We start from the raw sequence: 23,922 nt of genomic DNA, 5'->3' as shown, positions 1-23,922 counted from the left end.
TCAAAGTGATCTCAATATACAAAGGGATCAGTCAGGAGAAGGGTATAAAAAAGTCCTTGTAACAGTCTTTATACAAATAAAAGGCAATTGAAGATTATCAACAAAAGGATAAAATCCATCCATCCATGCCGGGGTACGGGATGGATGGATGAATAACATATTCATGGATGGATGGATGAATATGTTATTCATCCATCCATCCCGGGAAACTAAATTGAACAAATAGTCACAGCATCAGCACTTGAAGATGTACAATTTTTTCACTAGGAATCTCCTAATGGTCACAATTTACTGCATTACAAACCAGTGACAACACTCTATTTATTTTCTTTCAATTCAAAGTAGGAGCTGAAGGAAAAGCTCACACTACGTCTGTGTCCTGACACGGCCCCAGTCATCTAACCGCATTTTGTCTCCTGGTACCCAGGGGTATGTAGGGATCACATATGCCTTTGGCAGGAGTTCACGCCCACATTCCTCAGCTATGTGCTCACACGCATTTTCTTTGCTTCAGTCTCCATCCCACTTTGCTCTGACACAAAGCTTGGCTCACATTTCTTTGCAATATAAAGAAATACAAACACTATATTATTTCCTGGACAAATGGGGGGTGAAGTATGCATTTTGCCGCCTCTCTGAAAGTCACTACCGAGGCTGACTCATACAAGTTGGTTCCAAAGGTTTTTCAAGCTTCTGTATCACGCCACAGGGATTTAGTAGGGGCCCATTTTTAAATGTTTTTGTTAAACATAAAATGCAGGAATGGGACTAAGTCTTTTTCTAAGCTAGGGATTTTCAGATGACTAGTCCCCAGTGGCTTATAGTTTTGGGTTATCTATTACTCAAGTCAAAGGCAATGGGGCCACAGAGGCTGTGCAGTTTGCTGTCTGGGGTGAATGAGTTCATGGGTAGGGGGTGCATGGCGAGGAATGTGGCTGTAAGAAAAAGCCAGGAGGAATCATTATAGGGAAGCAATGAGACGCCAGAAATGGGAGAAAAGCATGATTACTGATTTTTTCTGTTTTTGGGGAAAAGAAGTCTCTGCATGTGGTTTAAATCTTACATTTTTGCGGGCAGATCTTGTATGCCTGTGTGACATTATCTTCTTTCTAGTTTCCTATACTCTATGGAGCTAATTAAGCCAATACTTTGTTGCTTTTCTGAAGACTGAATTTTTATTTATTGTTCTTTATTGTTTATTGTTGATGTTTGCTGAAACAAGCAAACATCAAGACATTTCAGAATTAATGGCCTAGAGGACCAGAGTGTGACACCTGTGAAATTGTTTGCTGCAGCTGTGTGATGTTGTCTCCTCAGTCTCCAGCAATTTACAGACTATAGCAGGTTTTCATTCAGGACCGTTTTGTATGTAACTCCAGCCTTCTTTCCATTAAGTCTAACCTGCTTATCTGTCTCCTGAAAAAAGCTTCCCCTCAGCCTGATGCTGTCACCACCATAGAGATGGTGTGAATCTGTTGCCGTTTGTGCTGAAGTGTACTTCATGGAGGATGATAAAGGAGGAAAGCTTGGTTGTGATCTGAGGTTACTTTGCTGCATCTGGCACAGAGCGTCTTGAATCTGTGCAGGGTACGATGAAATCTCATGACCTTAAAGACAGAGTGTCTGCCAAGTGTCAGAAAGTTTGGTCTCAGTCACAGATCTTGGGTGTTCCAACAGGATTACAACCCAAAACACAACTAAAAACTCCCAAGAGTAGCTAAAAGCAAGACATTGAACAGATCTAAACATTACCGAAGGTCTGTGGAAAGACATGAAACACACCATCTGGAGAAGGCACCCTTGAAATCTGAGACAATAGAGTAGTTTGCCCATGAGGAGTGGACCTGTGGACAAGTGCTGAACTTGACACACAGAAATTGCTCAATTTCTTTAAAAAGAAAATCTGTGAAACAAAATATTAAGTTAAAGATCCAATCATTTTTGTCCAGGTCAGTTTCAGTGGCTGTAATATGTTTTTGTCCAACCATTTCAAAAGTAATGTCTGATTTTCATTAGTTAAATTTTAGTAAATGTGTATTTATTATTTCTTTCGTCAGTTTCAAGTTATTTCAGTGACCATTATGGAATTTCCATTCAGTAACAGAGGTGTACAGACGATGTGGACCGTGTATGGATGTGCACCACCACTGTGTATTGCTGTCTGATAAAACCCCAACAGAAAGAAATGTTTGGTTATCATGTGAGGAAATGAGAAAAAGATCAAAGGGTTGAACATTTATTGAGCTTTACGTGTCATCTCATTTTCTTCTTCAAAGACAGCAGCAGTCTGGCTACACAAACAAAAACAAGATTTCAAACAACTTTTGGGCCACAGAATGACTATTCTGACACGTTTTACACAGAAGTACATTTATTTAGATCTGAAAACATTGATATCAAACAATATTACATTTTCTTATCATTACAAATCAGACTTCACAATTTCAGGTTTTTTTATTAAGTAAATGTAACAGATTTTGACTCTAAACAATAACGTGGGAATTCTTCCTCTTGTTACGAGGAGCCCTTTGTAATAAATGTAAGTAAAAGTGCATCATCTAAATTGGTCCAAAACATGCCTTTTGAGCAGGACTTCTCTGATGAATAAATATTATGTATTTCATTTTCAAAATGCAATATAACTTCACACGTTTTTTAAAGTAATTTGCTTTTTGTCGCTATTTTTCTAAAAACCTTTGATAATTTCAGTAAAAACAGTATAGTTAAAAGCTTAGCATATCGATCACTGCATCATCTATTTTCTAAATAAACTTCATTCCCCCCACCCCATATAACTATCAGGAACATAAAGTTTTGACAAGAACACCATAACATCACAGGGTTATGTTACATTAAAATATTTTTGTTAAACGTTCAAGGGGGAGAAAAGGAGAAAATATAACAGCAAGATAGAATTAAGGAATACAATGCATAGATTCAATCTGAAAATGTAGAGATATAATTTACTTAGTACAGCTCTGTAGCTTTTAGAGTAAATCTACATAGATTTAATACAGTTCATCCTGACTTGAGTGACCGGCACAAATATATTTATACATTTTCACATAAAAATTATATATATGGTTCTGAACACATCACATGATGGAGACATTGAATATATCGCTTTGACTTCAAAGGCAAATTTGGCTATAGTACATATATTGGCGAGTTTGGGTGAAGGAAAGGCGATGCCTAGCATGCAGGCTAAGCAGCAGCTTCTTTGAGCTTTTTGTAAAGGTTAGGAATTTAGCTTTAGTCTTCTAAGATTTGACTATTCTGGCTGTACTGAAATGATACTACATTTACATGGTCAAATTGAAGTTTTCACAGAACATTTATCTGTGCTTCTAAAGCTGAGGCAAACGCAAACGCAGAGTCCTCAACAAAACGAGATTAACTCTTGTCATACTCCAGATACAGCAACCGCCACAATTTTGCAACCCTGGTAAACATGTGCAACAAAAAACCTTAAAATGATATGAAAGTAATCTAAAAATGATAAGAATGTCATGTGAACTTATGGGGATCAAGGGTTAAGTTGCTAAGATATTTGAAAAACATAACCATCTCCAGATGAGCGCCATTTTAAGCAGGACTTGTAAGAGAATTTAGTGTAAAACCTACATTTCATTATATTCCCATTCAGTATACATTTTAGCCCTTCCATAACAAACTTCATTTAAGACAATTAAAGTAAATTTAGATTTAACTGAATCTGTTGCAACTCATAAATAGGTTGGAACTATAAAAATAAACTATGTTGATGAGCAAAAAAGTTTATCTCTTAACATTCTTTTGTGGTAACGTCCTGGTTTGTGATGATCGCTATACATTTGCCTTCACAAATAAATTAAATTAAACAAGTAAAGGCTTTTTTCTAAGATTTACAGTTGTTAAAACTATATTTTTTAATATGGGAAGCTTGCACAACTAAATAAATGCAGTTAAATTAATGGTTGGATTAAAAAAAAAATCTATATGAAATTATGCTGCAGCTGCAAAAAGGACTTGTTACACAAAGCTTTACCAAGTATTGCCAATAACTGTGGGTTGGACTGTAAATCCCACTACTAAAGTTACTGTCAAACTTAGTTTATTCAATTTCTTTTTATTCCTGATCCTCTTTGCCTTTTCGCCATGAAATGAGCCGACTTCATCGGATGAAGTCATATTCTCAGACAAATTCACATTTTTGACTCTACATAAGATGAAATGTCTGTTAGTCCAGCGATCAGCGAGAAAATGCAAATATACAAGCTTAAGATCAGACTAACACTCAGTGGCAATTTTTTTAGGAGCAATAAATTTAGTAAACCTTTGAATAAACAAAAATTAGATGCCATCAAGACATGTAAATATTTAAAGAGACAACAATAAGCAGAGGTAGGAGAGGGCAGATTAAGAGAAGTAAGGCTGTTCTTAAAGACAGCATCAGAGGGCTCCTTTGGATCAACTCTAACCTTTGACACCAGAAAGAAAACACAACAAAGCTCTGGCACAGGCTGGTTATTTGCGTGAAAATGACAGCAGCGCTAGAAAATTTTTTTCATCCAAACTGCCTGGAACTAGTAACATTCACAGCACTAAACGTGTGTTCAGTAAAACCCAGCAATCTCATTTTACAACTTTTTTTAAAAATTGAGCTTCAGAAAATCAAACAGAGATTAAATGTTTTTTTTCTCTCTTCAAGACTGCTGTATTTGAGCATTTCCTGGACCTTAGACATTTACAATATTATCTGAGCATGCAGTCAAAATCTACATTTTCAGGCACTACAAATAGGCCCCTGTGGTATTAAGGTTCAGAGTGACGAATAACTCAGAACGATTCCGACATCCGAGTGCAGTTTGTGCACAGGGGTAAATCTATATTAACCTCAAATAACTTAGCTCACAAATATATACTATATCTAGTAAACATGTACTGCTTCATTTTAATATACATTTGCAAAGTATGTACAAGAACTCAGCCTGACTGACCTGTTCACCCAACGTGTAATTCAAAGATCCAGTTTTCATTTTTATTTTCGAGCTCACTTCTGCTGGTTTGATTTTCATTTCCTTTCTGTAAACAGTATTTACAAACTCAATAAAAAAAAAAGAAAGAGAAAAAATAAGGAACAAATATTACAAACTGTTCGATTACATTATGTACACTCAGGCAACAAGCATGTTTTTATGTAACATCATTCTGAGTCCACCGGGAAATCTCTCATTTTTAAGCACTTCAGTCCCAAAACGCACAAGACGCGTTACCTTCATCCTTTGTCAGAAGCTGAAATCAGTTATTTGGTACAAAAAGCTTGATTGATGGAACATTACAAACTGCTAGAGAAGGTGCCCATCTTCTGATTGTTGTGCTGCTGATGATGAGATGTATTTGGCAGTGTCCGTAACCTTTTGCGTGTAAACTGGAAATACAGCGCCTTGCAAAGGTATTCATACCCCTAGAACTTTTTCCACTTTTTGTCAGGTTACAAAAACAAACTTCAATGTGTTTTTACTGGGATTTTATGCAACAGACCAACACAAAAGGCACATAATTGTTAAATGGAACGAAAACGACTCAAAGTTTATCAACTGTTTTAGATGTGACAAGCTGAAAAGTGTGGCGTGTTTTTGTATTCAGCCACCTTTAGTCTGACATCTCTAAATTAAATCCAGTCCAATTGAATGCCTTCATCTAATCACTAAATACAATCCACCTGTGTTTATTTACAGCATTATAAAAATCAAGAATCAAGATGCCTAACAAGCCAGTGAGCAGGGATCAAAATTAATTCATAAAACAACATCAAAAGCTCTAATGGAATAGTGTTTCTCTTTTTCATCATATGCAAATACAAAGAAGCCCATAGTAAGTCTGCAAGAGTTACAGATACCACAGTTGGCAATTATAATGGCAATTATAATGCTATTGTTGAAAGACAGCAAAGCATTGTTTAAAATTTTCCACAAGGGACAGATTTATTGAAGAAGTTGCTCTGGTCATGTATGACTAAAACTAAAACTAGACTTAAACATACATACGAAGCATGAATTATGAAGGAATCCTAATACTGCCAATCACCTCTGGAAAATATATGCATCTTGAAACATTATGCGGTCAGCATCATGCTGTCGGGATGCATTTTCTGAGCCATTGGAGGGCAATGCTGAAAGCAATACTGCTGGAGTCTACAGAAGACTTGAGTCTGTAGACTTGAGTGCTGTTGCTAGCTGACCTAGGAACAGGAAAGCAATCCTCAGTCTGCTACCAAGGCTAGAGTGGAGCATATCCATGTTTTAGAAAGGACCAGTCAAAGTACAGGAATAAAATCCAATTGAGAGTCTATGTCAACACCTGAAAATTGCTATTTGCAATTGTTTTCCATCCAATCTTATTGGGCTTGAGCTATTTTACAAAAACAAATGAGCAAATAAATATCAGTCTCTAAGTAGGTCAATGTGTAAAAATTAATAAAAGACCTGGAGAAGTGATTGCATTGAAAGGTGGTTCTTCAGTTTTCACTCCTATTTATTCAAATCATCTTGAACAAGTATTTTTTTTTTTTGTCACATTCTTAAAATGTGTTGGTTTTTGTCATAAAATTCCAGTGAAATATAATTGAGTATGTGATTGTAATGTGGTAAAATGTGAAAAAAGTTTAAGGGGTATTAGCCCTTTTCAAGACAATGTTTGTGTTTCAGTTCGACTCTCCTGTTAAGGCAAAAATGTTTGGCACTTGGAAAAAATCCTGATCTTGTCTTCATTGGCTCTGAAGTTGACATGTCCATAAAGGGTCTGCAGAGATAATGTTGCCTGAAAATATAATTTTGGAGCAGAAATGTTGCTGCATGTTTTTTTTTTTTTTTTTTTTTGGATATGAAACTTTGATTTCATATTTAATTTTCTTTCTTTGCCTAAACAGCATTGTGTCAGTTGAGTAAATCTCTGATTGCCTTCACTTTCTACCCAGACACCCAGCTGTGTGTAGTGGTCTTCACTCCGTGTGGGAAACCTTGTTGGGTCACGACTGGCTCAAAGTTGAAGTCCAGTGAGTCGCCGTCCATGAGTGTTTCATGGAGCACCCTCTCCACGTCGATCTCAAACTTCTCGATGGACATGTCGTCCAGGTCGCTTGGAAGTTTCTCCATGTGCGATGGTACGGACATGCCCGCTCGACCATATCCGTTGGTGTTGAGAGGACAGAAGCTGCCGGGCATGCCTCCCCCACCGAGGTGCCCAGGGAGGCCGTAAGGCATCTGCATGGGGCTTTTGGTGACAGGGAGACGCGCACCGCCCCCGTTATAGCTCAGTGACATGAGCAAGCGACCATTCATAGCTGGTGACGTGGCCTGGCCTTGACTGTGCACGTTGTGGGGGTGAGGGAGACCGTGCGGGTGAGCGTTCCCTCCTGCCATAAGTTTGGCTGCGTGCTGGCTGCTGCTGTACGGTGGCAGCATGCAGCTCCCGCTGGACTGAGACACCACTGTGTCCACTGACGGCATCATCTCGCTGTGCTGGTCGGTGTCTGACGTCAGCAGTTCCTTCAGGAGCCCGGCGGGGCAGCTGTACTGCCCCAGGCCGGACACGAAGCCGGACTTGTTTTCTGACAGAGTCTGCAGAGGCATGGAAGGCAAGGTGTTCATCCCAGCTTGGCCGTAGACACACTTGTGGAACTCCTGCTGCGACTGCGAGCCCATGCTCGGGGAGCTGTAGGCCGGGTAACCCGGGCTCGGCTGCATCATTGGTGAGGGGGAGGACTGGGAGGAGCCAGGGGTCGTCGCCCCCCCTCCGACCTGTGAGTTGTTGGGCGACAGCAAGTTCAGGTTGTCCAGGAGGTTCTCCATGACATTCTCAGAACTGTGTCCCAGAGATCCAGTCATCTCGGTGAGGCTGGGCAGTGTGGCTGTCATCTTTGATCCTGGAGCCCCAGGGTAGCCCATGTGCACGTCAGATTCCCCGAGGTCGTCCTCAGGCACGAAAGGTGAGAGGCGGCCGCTCACGGTGCTGGCATTGGAGCTGGTCCGAGGTCTGAAGCCATTCCAGGCGTCGTAGTCATCATTGCTGTGGGAGTTTGGGCTGCCGGGCCACTTGGAATAGGAACCTGGGCTGTCTGCGCTGCCATCGGGGCCACCCTGCAGGGACAGCTGTGAGGAAGAAACCAAAGGGAAATTATCACTGTTCCAGCAATGAAATAGAGAAATTAATTTAAACTTTAATTTATTTTATACAAAAAATAGTTATATTCTAAGTAAAGTAAATTAGTCTAAGTGCAAAAGAGATTGTATATGTTTAAAGAGCAGTTTTGTTTCATTCTTTAGCCTACTAAGGGAGCCTTTCCCAAAGACTGGATGTTATTTACACTGGAAAAATATTTGAGCCTCTCATAAAGTTTGCAAGGGTGGATAATAGTTATTATGCTTATGACAAGGTGTAGAGCAGCACAGTATGCCATGTGCCGTTTTTTTAAACTGTCTGTGCTTCATGTAACTGATATAAGCAAAACCTAAAACAAATAAGAACATGCTCCTGGCTAATTGTTTCAGAGGAAGAAGAGAAAGTAGACTTTTAAATTAAAATCAAAACCTGCATTTGGTCTAAAGTTTTTATATAGAGTGTTTTGACTTATCATCAAAACACTTTCCAAATGAGTGTCTTCTAATATTGTATCTGGGAGGGTGGTAGATCTTGAACAGGTAGAAACACGTACAAATTTGTAATCTTTGTGGGATTAAGTGCTTATCGTAATCCGAGTAGACACATTTAAAGAAGTCAAGCGTCAACTAAAGGAAATCTTCCGCTACTAAATAATTCTATCATTGGCAAAGAAGAGAAACATAGCTGGATGTAGACCTATTATAATTTATATTAGTACAGAAAAAAGAACTTGTCCCAAAACTGACCTTTGACATACATCCTTAGACACACATTGGGTTCTGTCAGTTAGGTAGTTTATAAATCAATTCAAAACAGGTTCACTCGACCATTTATTTTTAAATCTTAAGATGTTCAAGTCAGGCTTTTCTTGCCAGACCCAATTTTCTGTTTTTCTTTTTTTAGGCCAGAACTGCTGATTCTGACTTTTCCAAGGACTAAACCATACAAAACTATAAAAAAAATGTTGTAGATTTCTTGATAAAGCAAATAGTTTTCAATACCAGCAGAAAATGTTTACACATCAAATTTGATCTCTTAACATTCTTATCACTGATCCACTGAATGAATCAGTGATAACCATTTTGATCAACCACTCATTGACTACAGCTCACCAATTGAAAACTGACAGATTTTTGGACGTAACTGAGTTTTAGATGTACCTAAAAAAAAAAAGTTTAGCATATTATTTTTTGTTACACAAAGCAACCTCATTCAAAATGCTACATGTGGCTTCAAATATATTCTCAACTGGCTACTTTTGGCTATACCAGATCAAATTTCTAACACTTATTTCGATGACACACTTTAATTCATTGAAACATTGTCAGAACTTCTGTAAGTAATTGTTTTACACATGGAAAAGTCTGTGACTAACGCACCTTTTTCTTTGCTGCTCTTCCCCTGCTCTTGGAGAACTTGCTGTTGTTGTCCATGGAGGCAGCCCTGCGTCGTGGGGATTTTCCACTTTTCCCGCCTTCTGGGTTCAACATCCACCATGAGCTCTTCCCTGTCCCCTCATTCTGGACGCGGACGAAGCGGCTGTGCAGAGACAGGTTGTGTCTAATGGAGTTCTGCAGGAGAGGGAAAGCGAGGGGGGGAAAGGATGAGTAGACAAACAGGGACATTTGCCCTTTTCCCAAAACACCTCAGATGTACTTTATCACAGAAGTGTAAATCCGTGCGTACAGGTGGCAGCCCTTGAAAACATGCTTGCCTTGACAATTGACTTATGAGGAGAGAAGAGAGGTTTTTAAGGTCACTCAACAATCCCATGCTGTTTGCTTTCCAAAGAAAACACACGTGCACACACTCAGTAGATGTCAGTGGGTTTACGCCATGAGCAACACATCCTGAACTAATGTGGGCTCATAGGAAAACAGAGAAGGCTATTGTAAAAAAAAACAAACAAACAAAAAAACTACCCAGCAGTCACATTCCACCTGACTCTGTCTTGTCTAAACCAGCACAAATTCAAAGGGAGGAAACCGACTAATCTTTCCTCTTCACAGGCACATTAATGCTAAGCTCTGACGTTGCTTAGTGACACCACCAGTGGAAAAACTAATTTTTGAGCAGGAAGCTAGTGAAGCGTTATAAAAACAGGGCAAACAAAAGAGCGAGAATATTGGGTAAATGTCTGCTGAGCAAACCGCAGAAAGCGAGACACTCTTTCTCTTCCCCTGCACTCTGACGCCTAAGTCACAAAACACTCAGGACTTCACCTGTTTGTTTGATTTGAAATTCCACATTGACTCAAAGCGCTGCTAAAGTGACCGTTTAACCTCAGAAAATAGTTTCAGCCCTGCCTTCGCATCATATTCTGTACGTATTTAAACATGAAGTAATGAGCCTTGCCCAGACATTACAGTGCCTGCGTAAAGCTTGTTGTTTTGGAGGAAAGGCTGGAAGTCCCGACACACACACGCACGCACTCGCACGCAGAGCTTTGCGTGCATAGCAGCCGACGTCATCAAGCCTTTTGCCCGCCGTGAGTCACTGCTTCACATCTGGTTTGTAGTCTGCACCCTCTGTGCTGCCTTCACCTCTGTTTCTACTCATCTCAGCCATCACTTCTTCTTCTGAACTCCAAAATAAGTCCTGTGCCACTGTGCATGCGTTCACTAAATAGACGAATATTCTGATTACACTATAATGTCAGAGCACAACAAACTATCTTGAATCTGAAAATCATCATAAAATGTCTTTTTTTCTCCCCTTGTTCTCTGACATTAAATCAGATCAAACTTTTTCTATTTTATGTCAGTTAATATTACCTAAATTATTTTTATTCATCCAACACCAATATAACCAGTGAGAGGGATTCTTTAAAAACTTGGCTAAAATTGAGATTTTTGCATGCGATTTCTTACAATATCTTTAAATTGGTTTTTAAAATGTATGACTCAGGTCAATTCTTTTATTTTTTCACAAGCTTTTGACAACATTTCCCAGGAAATATTGCTCCACTAATCCTGACAGACCTGGGGGAACAGAGTCAGGTTTGTAGGCTGCCAAGCTTGCACACATTTCTTCAGCTCTGTTTTTTATAGAAGTGAAAGCAGAGCTTTATGATGGCTCCTCCAAAAACATTGAAGCTGGTGTCCTCAAGCCACTTTGTAACAAATTATTCAATATTATTACAATCACTGTCTATTTGGAAGACCCATTTGTGCTTTCAGAGATGTTGTTTCAGTATTTCCACAGTAGTTTCTTTCATCATTATCATATCTATTTTGTTAAGTTCATCATTCACTGCTGTAGCTGAACACCCACACACCATAATGCTGACACACCTGTACTTTACAGCAGGTATGTTCTCATGCTTCCCCCAAAATCTAAGCAAGACCATTTTGACTACACACTTCAAGTTAAGTTGCATCAGAATCATGACAGCATTGTACAAACTATAGGCATATCTTTACAAAATCTTGCTTTTGGTCCGGGAGATTATAATATTTTGTACCAAAAGGTTGTTTTGGCTATTCCTGTATGTAAAATCATATTCAATAAATTATCCAATCCAATGAGGCTTTTTAAAAGTACCGTTTGAAAAAAAGGCAGGTATTGTAATTCTTAAACCTCACATTTCTGTATGTTTTATTTTCTTCTGATGTAATATTCTAATCTAAAATATAATGTTTTCATCAGAAAATTATGATCTGAAAAAAAATTGTGTAATTAATCTGTATAGTATATTTCACTTAGTGAACTGACTTATTCTAATTTACTGAATATATATATATCTATGCAATCAAATATATGGTTTAACCTGCACATATTATTGTAATAAAAGTTTTTAATTTTTTTGTTTTTCTAACTCAAGAGAACATCAAGTTAATTTAACATAAAAACAAATGTGCAAAATGAAAGATTCTGTCAGTTCTTCATCTAGACGTTTGACTCTAAGCTCCTTGGAAATGGGGAAACTTGCAAGATATAAGAAAAAAAAGTTGTTTGTATGTCATAAGTTTTACATAATGCATCCTAATAACACCTCTTTCAAACCGTTTAAGAACCCCAAATTACAGGAGCTGAAGAAATGTTTCTATTTTAAGATGCAGATTCATGGCAATTTTTTTTAAGTGAATTGCCATGAATTATCAACTTGTGTCACTCTATGCACTTGTATTACTCACTTTCTTTCCCTCCTCAAAGCCTCTGTCCTTTGGACTGTAATTACAGAAATGTAATTATTCCTGAATTAAATGACCGCTTCAGCCAATTGTTTTGCTCTAGTTTTCATGATCTGGGGTACGTGACAGCCCTTCCCTGATTAGCTTCGCCAATGTTTCTCTCTCGTTTCTCCTCTTCCTGCTGCTGCTGCACATCGGTAGTTCTGACAAAAGGCAAAGAGAGAAAAGTCTAGTCATGAGTCTCCGTCTCCCATGACTGCTAAGTGTGCTGCTTTATTCAGCTGTGCTGGAGTAAGGAATGCCTGCAATGTGTGTGCCGACGCCGGGATGTCCTGTTACGGCCCTTCCATCATCCTGATGACAGGATGGGGAGAGAAGGAAAAAAAGTATCAGCATTGAAGAAATCTATTATGCCTTGTGACACAATTTAAAAGGCAGGGTGTGATGATCTAGAACATTTAGTCCAGAAGGAATGGAGCAAAAGAGTAAGCAGATGCGAGGGGACATAAAAGTGCTCTGATGGGAAATACCAAAACTCTAACAGAACTTGGTGTGCTGTGTGGGGAGTGTGGCCCGGGGTGTCTGGTGTGGCCAGTGGAAAACGCTCGTCGTCTGCCCCACTGTGTGTGTGTGTGAGTGCGTGCGTGTGTGTGTTTTAGTGGAATGGCACTACGACAAACAGCAGCTCTGTAAGTCTTTGATTCTGCAGCACAGTCTGCCTCAGCCAGGGACGGTGGTTTAAAAAACACACGCAACTGGGGATAAACACGAACACACACAGTTACCCACGTATATGAATCAAAGTCCCTCCGGTTATAGTTTTTTCCAAAATATTCATCCAGCTCAAACTTTTTATTATTCTGTCCTGTTCAAGTTTCACGTTTATTTGTATAGCACATTTCATAAACGAGGCAGTTCAAAGTGCATAACATGGTGAGAACATAATTATGAAACAAGTAAATAAGCTTTGTCGTGTCAAATTAATCAAGAATAATCATCATCGTATGCAATGATCTTCCAGTTATGAATGAAAAGCAATTCTAAACAAGTTTTTAGCATTATTTAAAAGAATTCAGTTTCAGTTGTTTTGCAGTTTCTCGTAGCTTCTTCCATCTGAACGTTGCTTCTCCGTGTTTGGTTCTGATTCTGCGACTAACTGGTCTCAGTTAAGGATTACCTTCTATTCAACTCTGCCCAGTTTCTCTGCTCCCTGGGAAACCATTCCCACAGCATGTTTCAACTACAATATTTTTACCATGGGGACAGTGTTTTCAGGGTACATTTGTTTTCTACAGCACACAGCCGTTTGCATGTTTTGTGGGGCAAAAAGTTAAATCTTTTCTTTTTTCCGCATGTCTTGTAGCAGACTAGTCATTTGGAACATGAACTGTGAATCTTTGTAGCTCCTCCAAAGGGCTTCTTAGAGGCTTCTTTGATTAAATTTTTTCTTACCTAATTTGTCAGTTTAGTGGACAAGCGTTTCTTGGGAGGTTCATAGTTGTGCCTTTGTACCACATTACAAAATTTTCCATTTTCCAAATGTGGTCTGGAAGCAATCTGTCCACTGCAATTAGGGATTTCAGATTGATGAGCATTGAAACACTTTTCAGATTTTTACTTTTAAAAGAAAATGTGTTAGCCTATTTCATGAAATCCCAATGAAATTCAATAAATTCATGTTTGCAACATCACAAAGTATTAAATTTAAGGGGTTCTGTACTAGTTTTTTACAATTTTTTTTTTCAGGAAATAAGGAGCATTTCTTTTGGAACCAGAGATGCTTTGTGACAAAGATTTATCTCTGGCTGTAGTACACAGGAATCTAAACATTCCAACGAATCACTGTGTGCAAAGTTCAATTGTAATCTCCGCCAACATGCTAGTATCTTTTAGGAAACAGTAAATGTAGGATTCCCAGCCAGGCAGTCATCACAATCAACATTCCTGAGCAAGGTTACAAAACCCACAATTTCACATAGTTGAACTTTGATCACTGTAGCTGGGGGACATCTTGGAAAAAATACATGATAATGATGTACAAAAATAAGACAAATTAGGAAGAGTTCCTAAAAACATAGATGGAGAAGGCTAAAGTTTCAGTCAACACACCCTAAAGTCATTTTGCACTAAGATACGGAGCCTTAATAAGCAGGCCATAAGCTGACATTATTGTCTTCGTGAGAGCTTACTTATGCAGCCGCAGATATGGAGAGAGAAAACCTCTTGCTGTTGTTCTCGAGCCCACCGTGAGGAGCACCACCTCCTGTTCTCCAAGTCAACACAACAGTACTGGCAAAACAGAAGGAAGTGACCACATGAAAGAGGACTGTGACAGGAAACAGAGCTGACTTCCTGCCTCAGGAAACATGGCGGTCGGTAAGCAGTGAAGAAGGCATGGAATGCGAAGCCGCAAAGGCCGCGAGCCAAGTGGACACCGCAAGTTCAATTCAATCCCCGTTCTGTCAGCCAGAGGAGTTTATGTTTAGCAACAGGCTCTAAGGCCTGTTGTCAGAGCACATGCATTAAAAGAAAGTAATGTTCACTATGGCAAGGCGGGGCTGAAAGTGAATTACATGAGTGGATGCATCATGACTCAACATGTAGTAAGTAGTAAGGGGTCGTCTGGGTGGTGAAGGCTGTTGAAGAAATGGAGACAGAGTAAGCTGTGTGTGTCCAAGGCTTGGATCCTTAAAGAACACACTGTGCGAACTTTAAACTGCCCAACTGGCAGCGCAACTGAAAGAACTCTCTGTTTGGTACATCGCTCTGGATTTGCATTTCTCCTTTTTTCTTCTTTCCATCTCCCATTTTTTCTGACCTTTCTCTTGCCTATTTTCTCGTGTTCTCGTGATATTTTTGGGTCTTTTTCCCTTTACATAATGTCCCAAATTTTCACTTCGAGTTCTCCTCCTCTGTTTTTATTTCATAAATATATAAAGAATATTGAAAATGTATTCTTACTTCTAGTTTTTGCACTTTATCTAGAGATGCACCAATCCGGCATTAGTATCTGTATCGGTGCTGATATATCAAACAACTCTAGATTGTGTGTCGTTGATATGCCGAAACCATATCTATTCAGTCTAGTTCTATGGCTTGGCTGTGAGCAGTATCATGATTTCTTATTTATTTAGCATTATATTTAGAATTTCTAACTGCATTTTCTGACCATCTGAAAGAAGGTTTGTTAATTTTATGTATTTGACCAAGGTAGTTCTTCCACTTATGAACATTTTTCTTCATGAAACTGCTCAAGTTCAGTCATTTTGTATAAATTTTTATATAACAGATTCTCATTGGATGTATTCCTTCCAGGATTGTTCTGTATGTAGCTACATCTATCTTCCTATTAACTCTGACCAGTTTTCCTTTCCTTGCTTAGGACTGCAACAAGTGGAAAGATTTTCTTTGCAAGTTATTTTGAAAACCGTTCTTCATTTTCCTTCCACTTCACCTGTTGCACACTGTTATTCTTTCATGTAATATCCCAATAAAATATTTTAACCTGGAGGCTGAACCTAAGCTGATAAAACTCCACTTATTCCTTTTCTTCTTTCTTTATCCTCACCTCCATGCACTTAAAGAAAACTGACTGCAATGCACCAGAGAAAGAAAGTTGTTGGCATAGTGACCTGGGTGCTGACACTTTCAGGGCTGCTCAAATGTCAACTTATCTAATGACAAAAATCCCCTGAGGAAAGCGCAGCACCACCTACATGCAGCGCTGCTTTGAATCAGTGGAAGCCACATGTGAAACCTCAGCTGCAAAGCCCATACAGTTATGGGTATGAGCAGCAGTGCTCCCTTCCTCACTGACTGAAAGCGTGCGAGCAGGTACAATGTCACACAGCAGCAGAAGCAATTCTGCACACATTTACCCAGAGATATGGAAGAGGTGAAAGTGAAAACTGTGGTTTCCCTGCTCTAGTTCCACTGAAGTCATTAGAGAAACGGTGCTGTCCTGAGCAGAATTTTTTTTCCTCTTTCGCTGCAATTGTCTATGCTTTAACAGTAGGTGTGTTTTTGCATGGGAACTACATATTCTTTATGTAATGTCTGAGACTATGAAAGCTGACATATAGGACATGAGACCCATTTCCAACCACTTCAGTAAGTAACCCTAAAGCTTCAGCCTGGTCATGTCTGGAGGTTAGTGCTGAGTCTGGTTCATTTAGAGCTGTGTGGTTGAGAAAGAAGACATGCAAACTTGTCATTAGTTTAACACTGGCTCAGCATGTCTGCCCTCCTAACAACAGCATGTGGTTGCTCACATCGCTGCAGGTGAGAGGGTAAGACAGTAAGTGACAGCAAAGTATGTCTCACAAAGATCACAATGTCATCAAAAGATGAGTTGAGCTGTAGCTTTCTTCCCACTGTGATCAAATACACAGTTCACAATTTGGAGCAGAAAGGATCAAATGCTACCAAACACAAAATAGTAGTATATGGTCAAATCTAAAGTCACCTTTTCTGCAAACTCACATGCATTAATGTTTGCATCTGGCCTAGTGCAGCTCATCTTGAGCCTGGTTCTGAAGGAAGTTTCTTTCTGTTAAAAATGAGTCACTCATATCTATCTTGTGCTTATCCAGGATAAGGCAGAGAAAATAAGGATTCAAAGCAATCTGTTGGTTTTCTTGGGATAATTTCTTCCTTGGTACAAATCTAACTATAATGATTTGAGCAGGATGCAACTAAACTTTATAATTTGATTTCAGAATCTAATTATATTTGGTTTGGTAATATTGGAATTAATCAAACAAATATTGACAGAACTGGTGTTGAAATAGATATTGCAAGTTTTAAGGTTACATTAAAAACAAGGTGGAGAAAATAAACTGTAATCACATTTGTTCTTTAACAGATCATTGAGTCATTGAGTACCCAATGACTTAAGGGCTCAACACAGGAGAGGAAACTGTTGCCCTCCTTCCACCAAACAACTATCAAAATTTATGAATGTGAAACTACTACTAATACATGTGGCATGATTCAAGTAGCAGCTGTCACTATCTCATTCCATATACTGGAACGAGATAGTTACAGCTCTCTCGTGGTGTGTAAATTATGTTCAGATTACATAATTTTCACATTAAGTCTGTTTCCTCAGTAACAGACTTTTTGTAAGTCACTGTTGTTCGTTGCTTTCTGTGTCGAGGCTGTGGTAAGCACAATTTTAGTTTTTCAGGTTGGACTTTGCTGTGGTACTTTCGTACCTTACTAAAGAATACTTAAAGTTAGTTATTTTCAGTGTCAGTAAGATATGCAATTACATATTCGGAAGAATTGCACAGTTGAGACATGTCTATGTTTCAGCTGGCCAGCCACAGTGAGAGAACTAAACTTTAAAGAAATAAGAGGAAGGCTGAAAAAATATACAAAAATGTTTCTGTCACAACCTTTTGAGGCTTTTAACCTCTCCAGATCTGATTTTGGAAATTTAAAAGTAAGGGTAAGGGTGTACTTTCTCAGTGGAATATAAACAGAGAGCAAACTTGAACGAAATGTATAACTTTTAGCTGTAGGACTTATCTTGTTTTGGATGCTACTTATTAGCTAAAATATGTTATGACACCTTGCAACAATTTCTCATTGGTGCCTTTCTAATTTCAAGTGACTGATATATTTTTTTTACAATGCAATGACTGGATCAGTTGTAATACCTCTATATTTCACTCATTTGTCTTCACAATGATTCATCTCTTTCTATAATCCTTTGCATTTCTGGTACTTCCATCTTCACAGCAGGATGAAGATGCTAATGCGGTTCTCATTTTTCATTGGCATGCAAACCATAAATATATAACATTTTTATTTAATATATTATTCTACATTTTGATAATTATCTATATGTATTGTATTGTACTACATGAGAGTCCGGTTCTTTAGTGTCTTAAACTATCTATTAGGCATGCAAAGTGACCATGTATTTTATTAAGTTCTTCCTTAATAAAGACAAGAAAAACTAAATTTTAGTTGTAATTTTTTTTAAGCTTTAAAACGTACTAAATGCTTAATATTTAATAAATTTAGAAGTCTCTTTACTTTAGTATTTATGTTTTCCTTGATGAGGCTGAATGTTAGAACATGAAGGATGTAGTAGAAAAACAACCAGATTCACATTAAGTCGTCATTAACCTAAAACTCAATCAAATCTAAACTAATTCACATAAACAATAAATGAATACAAAGGAATCAGGCACTTGTTCAGTTCATCTTGTAACTGAAATCAAAGTCACCAAAGGACATTCTAAAAGTAAACAAGTTAAATGCAAATCCAATTTATTTCTTTCTGCAACACCATAACATTACCACACTTCGCAAGCAATCTGAACAGACCGCAATGACTTCATGTGTTTGCAGTTTAATAGGTTATCATCAGCACCAATATTGAACTGTCCAGTTGTAATCACTGAAATCACTGACCTGTTTACCAAAGTCAATATGGTGATGATTATAAAAAGGCAGTGGAAATGAAAGGGCCAAACACAGGAAATGCACAGCCCCAGGTCTTATTTTTTGTTTTATTTACATCCTCAGATTAAAAACAGAGGAAATATTGTCTGAAAAATGGAAATGATTGTTGTCATTAATGTTGCATAGCAGCGAGCAGCAAAGCAGAGCGCCTCAGGTTTGTCTGGTGAGCGGAGTATAAAAGTGTCACTGTTAGCAAGGCTATAAAAAGGAAACTGTTTTGTGACAATTTCTATCAGAAAGAAAGCTTTTGGAACAAAAATGGAAACTGATCCTAGGACATGGGTATCCTAAAATAGGCTGCTTCTAATTTCTCTTCCATCCCTTATCATTTCCAGTTGCTCCTTCAGGCTCCTTAGTTAAAGATCACTACTTGCTGCACCTGATTGCACACTCGTGCTTTCAAAGGGTCTCTGTCTCATTTTTGTTGGCTTAAAGTTCCAATCAGCAGTTTATGTCTCATACGCATTAATATCATATTTATTTTAAGGGTTTTATTTTATTTTGGTCATTTTTTTTTTATGGATGTAGATGATAACAAAAACAAACAACTGCGATGAATAAAAACAAGCGGATTGACATTTTGAATCACTATTTTTTCTCAAATGTAAATAGGTTAAAAAATATACAGTCTCAAATATATACTAATATATAATATATACTATATACTTACATTAGATTAACAATCTCTTTGCAAGTTTAATAAAGAATGCGTACCTCGGTTATTAGAAGTAGTGGTCTTCCTTTGAAATAACTGCTGTCTGAGCACACACTCAGCTTTTAAGTAAAGTTCCTAAACTGTCAGTAGAGTTGAGGTTGGGGTCCCAGAAGCTTCATATCACTCTGTTTTATCCCTCCCAGCAAGTTTTAAAGTTAGTTTGTACTCCTTTGCATGATGGAACCTGCAACCATGTTCAAGATTGACTCATCCTGCTGTTGGGTGACGTGACGTTAATCTGTAGGTAGTACTCCTTTGTCATTAAACTGTTTGCTTTTGTTACAGGCACTGCAAGCAATAGTGTTACTAGTAAAGAGAGAAAAATGCTGGAGAAAGAACTGGATTGTCAAAAACCCAAAATGCAAAATGATCCTCATCTCAGTGATAAATAAATCAAATTTTCTGATCAGCAGTGTATATCTCCAAAGATAAGACAGCAGGCTATGCATTGAGCTGCCAGTGTGCAGCCCCTCAAATTCACTTTACAATTCTATTAGTCTGAATAGCAGTCAATGACTTCCAGGAAAGTACTTCTTTACAACAGCCATTACCAGATGGTGAGATATATGACCATCGTAAAGAGCAGATGGAAAGACAGAAAACACAAGTCATGCAGAAGCAAATCTGTCTGCAAATGTATTTACCAACTGCACTCTTGGCAGGATTGCCTTCTCACAACCCTGGGAGCTCTGAGCAATCTCAGAGCAACCAAACTCTCTTTCTCCTCAAACACAGTCAACTAAGTTTGGAAGCCACAGAGGACACCGACTGATGAGGATGAGAAGTGATTATTCTCAGAGTCTCTGCAGAAGGCTTGAAAGCAGATTTTGGAAATGATGAGGATTCACAAGGCCTCTGGCACTCGGGGATCTATCGTCGCTGTGACTGCTGCCGTCCCGTATAGGGCACAGATTGGCTATTAGAAAACTTCCTGCTGCATTGTGTCCACACAGGAAGAGCTGGCCGGTCCTGATACTGATCCCGCTGATGCCTCTGGTTTACTTGCAAAACACCACAAAATGAGACCCTGCTAGGTGCAGAGCCAAGGGACCAGCTGGAGAAAACAGTGGGTTCATGAGCCACAACTTCCTAATCAAAACTCCAGTCTGACCGGGCAAAACAAGAGGAAAAAGGAAAGAGTGGTGCCTGGTCCAGGTATGCCTTTTCATGGAGAGGTTACAATGGATCAAGAATTACTGTACATCCCACAAACTATTCTTCACTGAAGACTTGACCCTATTAGGAACCCAAAACAAAGAGAAATAAATCATCTCCTGTTATTCAGGGTTTGACAGTTTAGAAAAATATTCAAAAGAAAATTTGGCTGAGGAGGTATCGTTGTGATCACATTGGAAACAAAAAAAGTTCACATTTTGTCACATCAAAACTACTTTTTATCTTATTGACATTTTATAAGTTAGTCTAGCTCAAAATAGCACATAATTACAAAGTAGAAGAAAAATGATACATGTTTTTATTTGCGGCATTTTATCTTATTTGTATTTAGGTCTACAGTTTCTAGCTGTATGTTTTGCATTGTCTTGTTGGAAGATGAACCTCTGCCCTAGTCTCATGTCTTCTCCAGCCTCTAATCCTCTTTCACCCAGGATTACCCTGTTTTAAGCTTCAGCCACCTTCTCATCAACTTTGAAGAGCTTTATTCTTCCTGGTGAAGAAAAGTCTGCCTGTGGTCACGACCATGACAATCTGTGAAAGAAATCAAACTGTTCTGCCATTTCCCTGTGGCCCTACTGCCATCTGCAGAAATGCGCAGCTCAGTCTGAAACAACCAATCAAATCCAGTAGGAGGGTCTTAGCACTATAAATCACCCTTGTGTACGCAACACTCACATCACCCCCTTTCTGCCCACTTCCCTGCAGCTCCTCCTCCACAATGGAGTCTGCCGTGAATGAGCAAAAACGTTAGCAAGATCTCTGGTGAGTGTCTTAAGCTCCAGCTTTAAAATTTTTGCTCGTAAATGTTGAAAATAATTGCATATTAATGTAATGTAGCTGTAGGTTTTGTGACAGTGGACAGGTAATAATGTTAATATGTTGTAAAAATCATGTTCCTGCAGTAGCCCTGAGTAGACAAACCAAAGCAGGGCTCTGGATTGAGATTACCTTGTTCTGTTTAAATGTAGAATCAGTTTTTTTTTTTCCCAGGGGGAACATCATCTGTGTGTATATGCTTGATGGATGTAGACTACTCAATAGTTTTCATTGATGTTTTCTTTTTTTAAAATGAAGTCACACTGATTTAATATTAAATGTTCAAAATGCACCATTGTTTGCAACATGACTAATTGGCATTGAATGACTCCAACTGCTTTATTTGCATTTATTATATTTTTATGAGTGTTGTTAGTGACAAGTTTCTTGTAAGTAGTGTCTCAGCAGCAATGTGAGCTCTGTATTCACATGTTGGGTTTGCTCGCGTGTTTGTTGATTATCTGACTCAGACTGGAGCAGCGTGCTGCTTATGTGTATAGACAGGGACTGAGTTGTGCTGGCTAAGCTTGCAATGCTAAAATATGTGCATGTGTTGCTATGTGCCACACAATGTGAGTCTGTAAAATGGACAGAGCTGTGTCTGTGGAGTGGGGATATTTTTTGCCTCTGATCAGCACGGCCACTGGGCTGGGCTGCACCCTGCCCTCCCTTAATAAAGATGCTGTGTGTATGGACCATTGCTAGATGCTAATGTGGTGGCTTCAGTCCATTGGTCTGACCGACTGCCGCATCCTCAGGTTTTCGTGTTATGAAGATATTTATAATCTTGTAACCCATGTTTAGACTGGGAAACCTAGGAATACCCCATAGGTGTCTAATAGGCCTACACAATAACAAACTTTGTCAAGTAATATATGCAATAATGTAATTTCTCCCTCTCAAAGACCAATAAACTTTAATTTTGTAAACAATACTCAAAACTGGAACTGGAACATATTTTTGTTACCCAAAAAGAAAAAAAAAGAAAAAAAAAACAACAACAACAACTAGAAACAATAAACAAAACAAAAATAAGAACCATTTACAACCAAAATCATAAATTAAAGAGAAAATATTAATCATCAGAGTGGCGATTATCAGGCTTGTTTTACTTTATGATGGAATTAATTGCTTATTACCACACGCATATTGTGCAATATTAAATCATTGACTCAAAGTGCTGAGTCTGCTATTGGGAAGACAAAGTGCTGCCCATTACACATTATTGGACAAAAGAGAGTTACTGGTCAGTGAAATCTTTATTAAAGACAGATTAGCACCAATTCAGAAGCATGGTCTGATTTTAGACTTTGATGTAGAAATGCAGGATATATCACCATTAACATTGGCTGATGTCTATTTTCAACATATCATTAATGGCCCTATAAGTATAACTGAGGCTTGGTCATGTGGTGTTTCTAGTGATGCAGAAAAGGATTGTGGGATGTTTCACTGAAGCAAAGAAGCAACGTCAGTTGTTTTTTCACAATATCCAATGGGTCAGCCATTGCTTTATAATATGTAATACTTATAATATTTATATTTATAATATGTAATACAGGTGAACAGCAATATTGTTCATATCAGTATCATATCCCTACTCTAATATATAATATTTAGCTGATTTCCACCACCACATTATTATTTGGAGAATTGTCAAATGTGGGGAAAAAAAAAAAGAATGTGAGAATTTACATGGATAAGCATTAAGAGTGATTCACTTCCTGCTCTCAGCAGAGTTCAGATGAAGGATGTTGAAAAATGAAGGAAACTGGAAGAGGAAGAAGCCACTGAATCTGGCATCACGCTCCCCGTTGCTTCCTCTGCGCATGACATCACTGTGCTGGTGCTGCATACCTTGAGCTGTTTTCTAAAAAGCCCGCTTCCTGTCAGTGAGAGGTTTGAAATTTACATCTTCAAACAGAAAAGATGAAGTAGGTGGAGAAAATGCTGGTGGTTCTAGAAAAGACATTGATGTTGCTCCTGTGAGCTGAAGACAGAATAAACTGATAGTCTCAGCCAGGGGTGCTTTAAATTAATCTGACACATTTCTTTGTCTTGTTTCTGCTGCTCAGTCTATTCCTGAATGCTTGCATAAATATTAACACCACTTCCATGTTCAGAGAAGATAAAAAAGGAACACATGCAAAAAATGCTCTTTATGGAGGAAACACAGTAGGTTACCATCCTATCACAAAACATGATACTTTCATCATAACGAGCAGTTGATATTATGATGAAGGATAACAAACTGAATTGGCTTTCAGCAGGACAACCATCCTAAATATACACAGAGGGCTACCATGGAGAGGTTTCCAGTCAGGACTCTTTCCCGCTTAGAAACATAGGTCTTGGTTCGGTTGAATGCATATGTGAATACCAAGCACCACTCAACAAGCAGAAAGGGGACTATTGCACAGGGCATTCTGGGTAAATACAACTAAACCAAATGTGCAAATCGAA

The 23,922-nt window shown here is 38.5% G+C and overlaps 1 protein-coding gene across 1 annotated transcript in view; it reads right to left on the bottom strand.

Moving 5' to 3' along the window:
* Window positions 1-2,247: 2,247 nt before the first annotated feature.
* Window positions 2,248-23,922, bottom strand: part of foxo1a (forkhead box O1 a) — a 35,407-nt gene continuing 13,732 nt past the window's right edge. The window contains exons 2-3 of the mRNA XM_055028338.1: window positions 9,522-9,713; window positions 2,248-8,132 (exon numbers count right to left, since the gene is read on the bottom strand). Coding sequence (XP_054884313.1) covers window positions 6,951-8,132; window positions 9,522-9,713 — 1,374 coding nt within the window. The 3' untranslated portion in view covers window positions 2,248-6,950. The remainder of the gene's footprint in view (window positions 8,133-9,521; window positions 9,714-23,922) is intronic.

This window comes from Poeciliopsis prolifica, unplaced genomic scaffold (assembly GCF_027474105.1).
Source record: "Poeciliopsis prolifica strain line A6 unplaced genomic scaffold, Auburn_PproV2 SCAFFOLD004, whole genome shotgun sequence".
Lineage (NCBI taxonomy): Eukaryota > Metazoa > Chordata > Actinopteri > Cyprinodontiformes > Poeciliidae > Poeciliopsis > Poeciliopsis prolifica.
The sequence above is the reverse complement of the archived record's forward strand: the minus strand, read 5'-3'. Positions and strand labels throughout refer to the sequence as shown.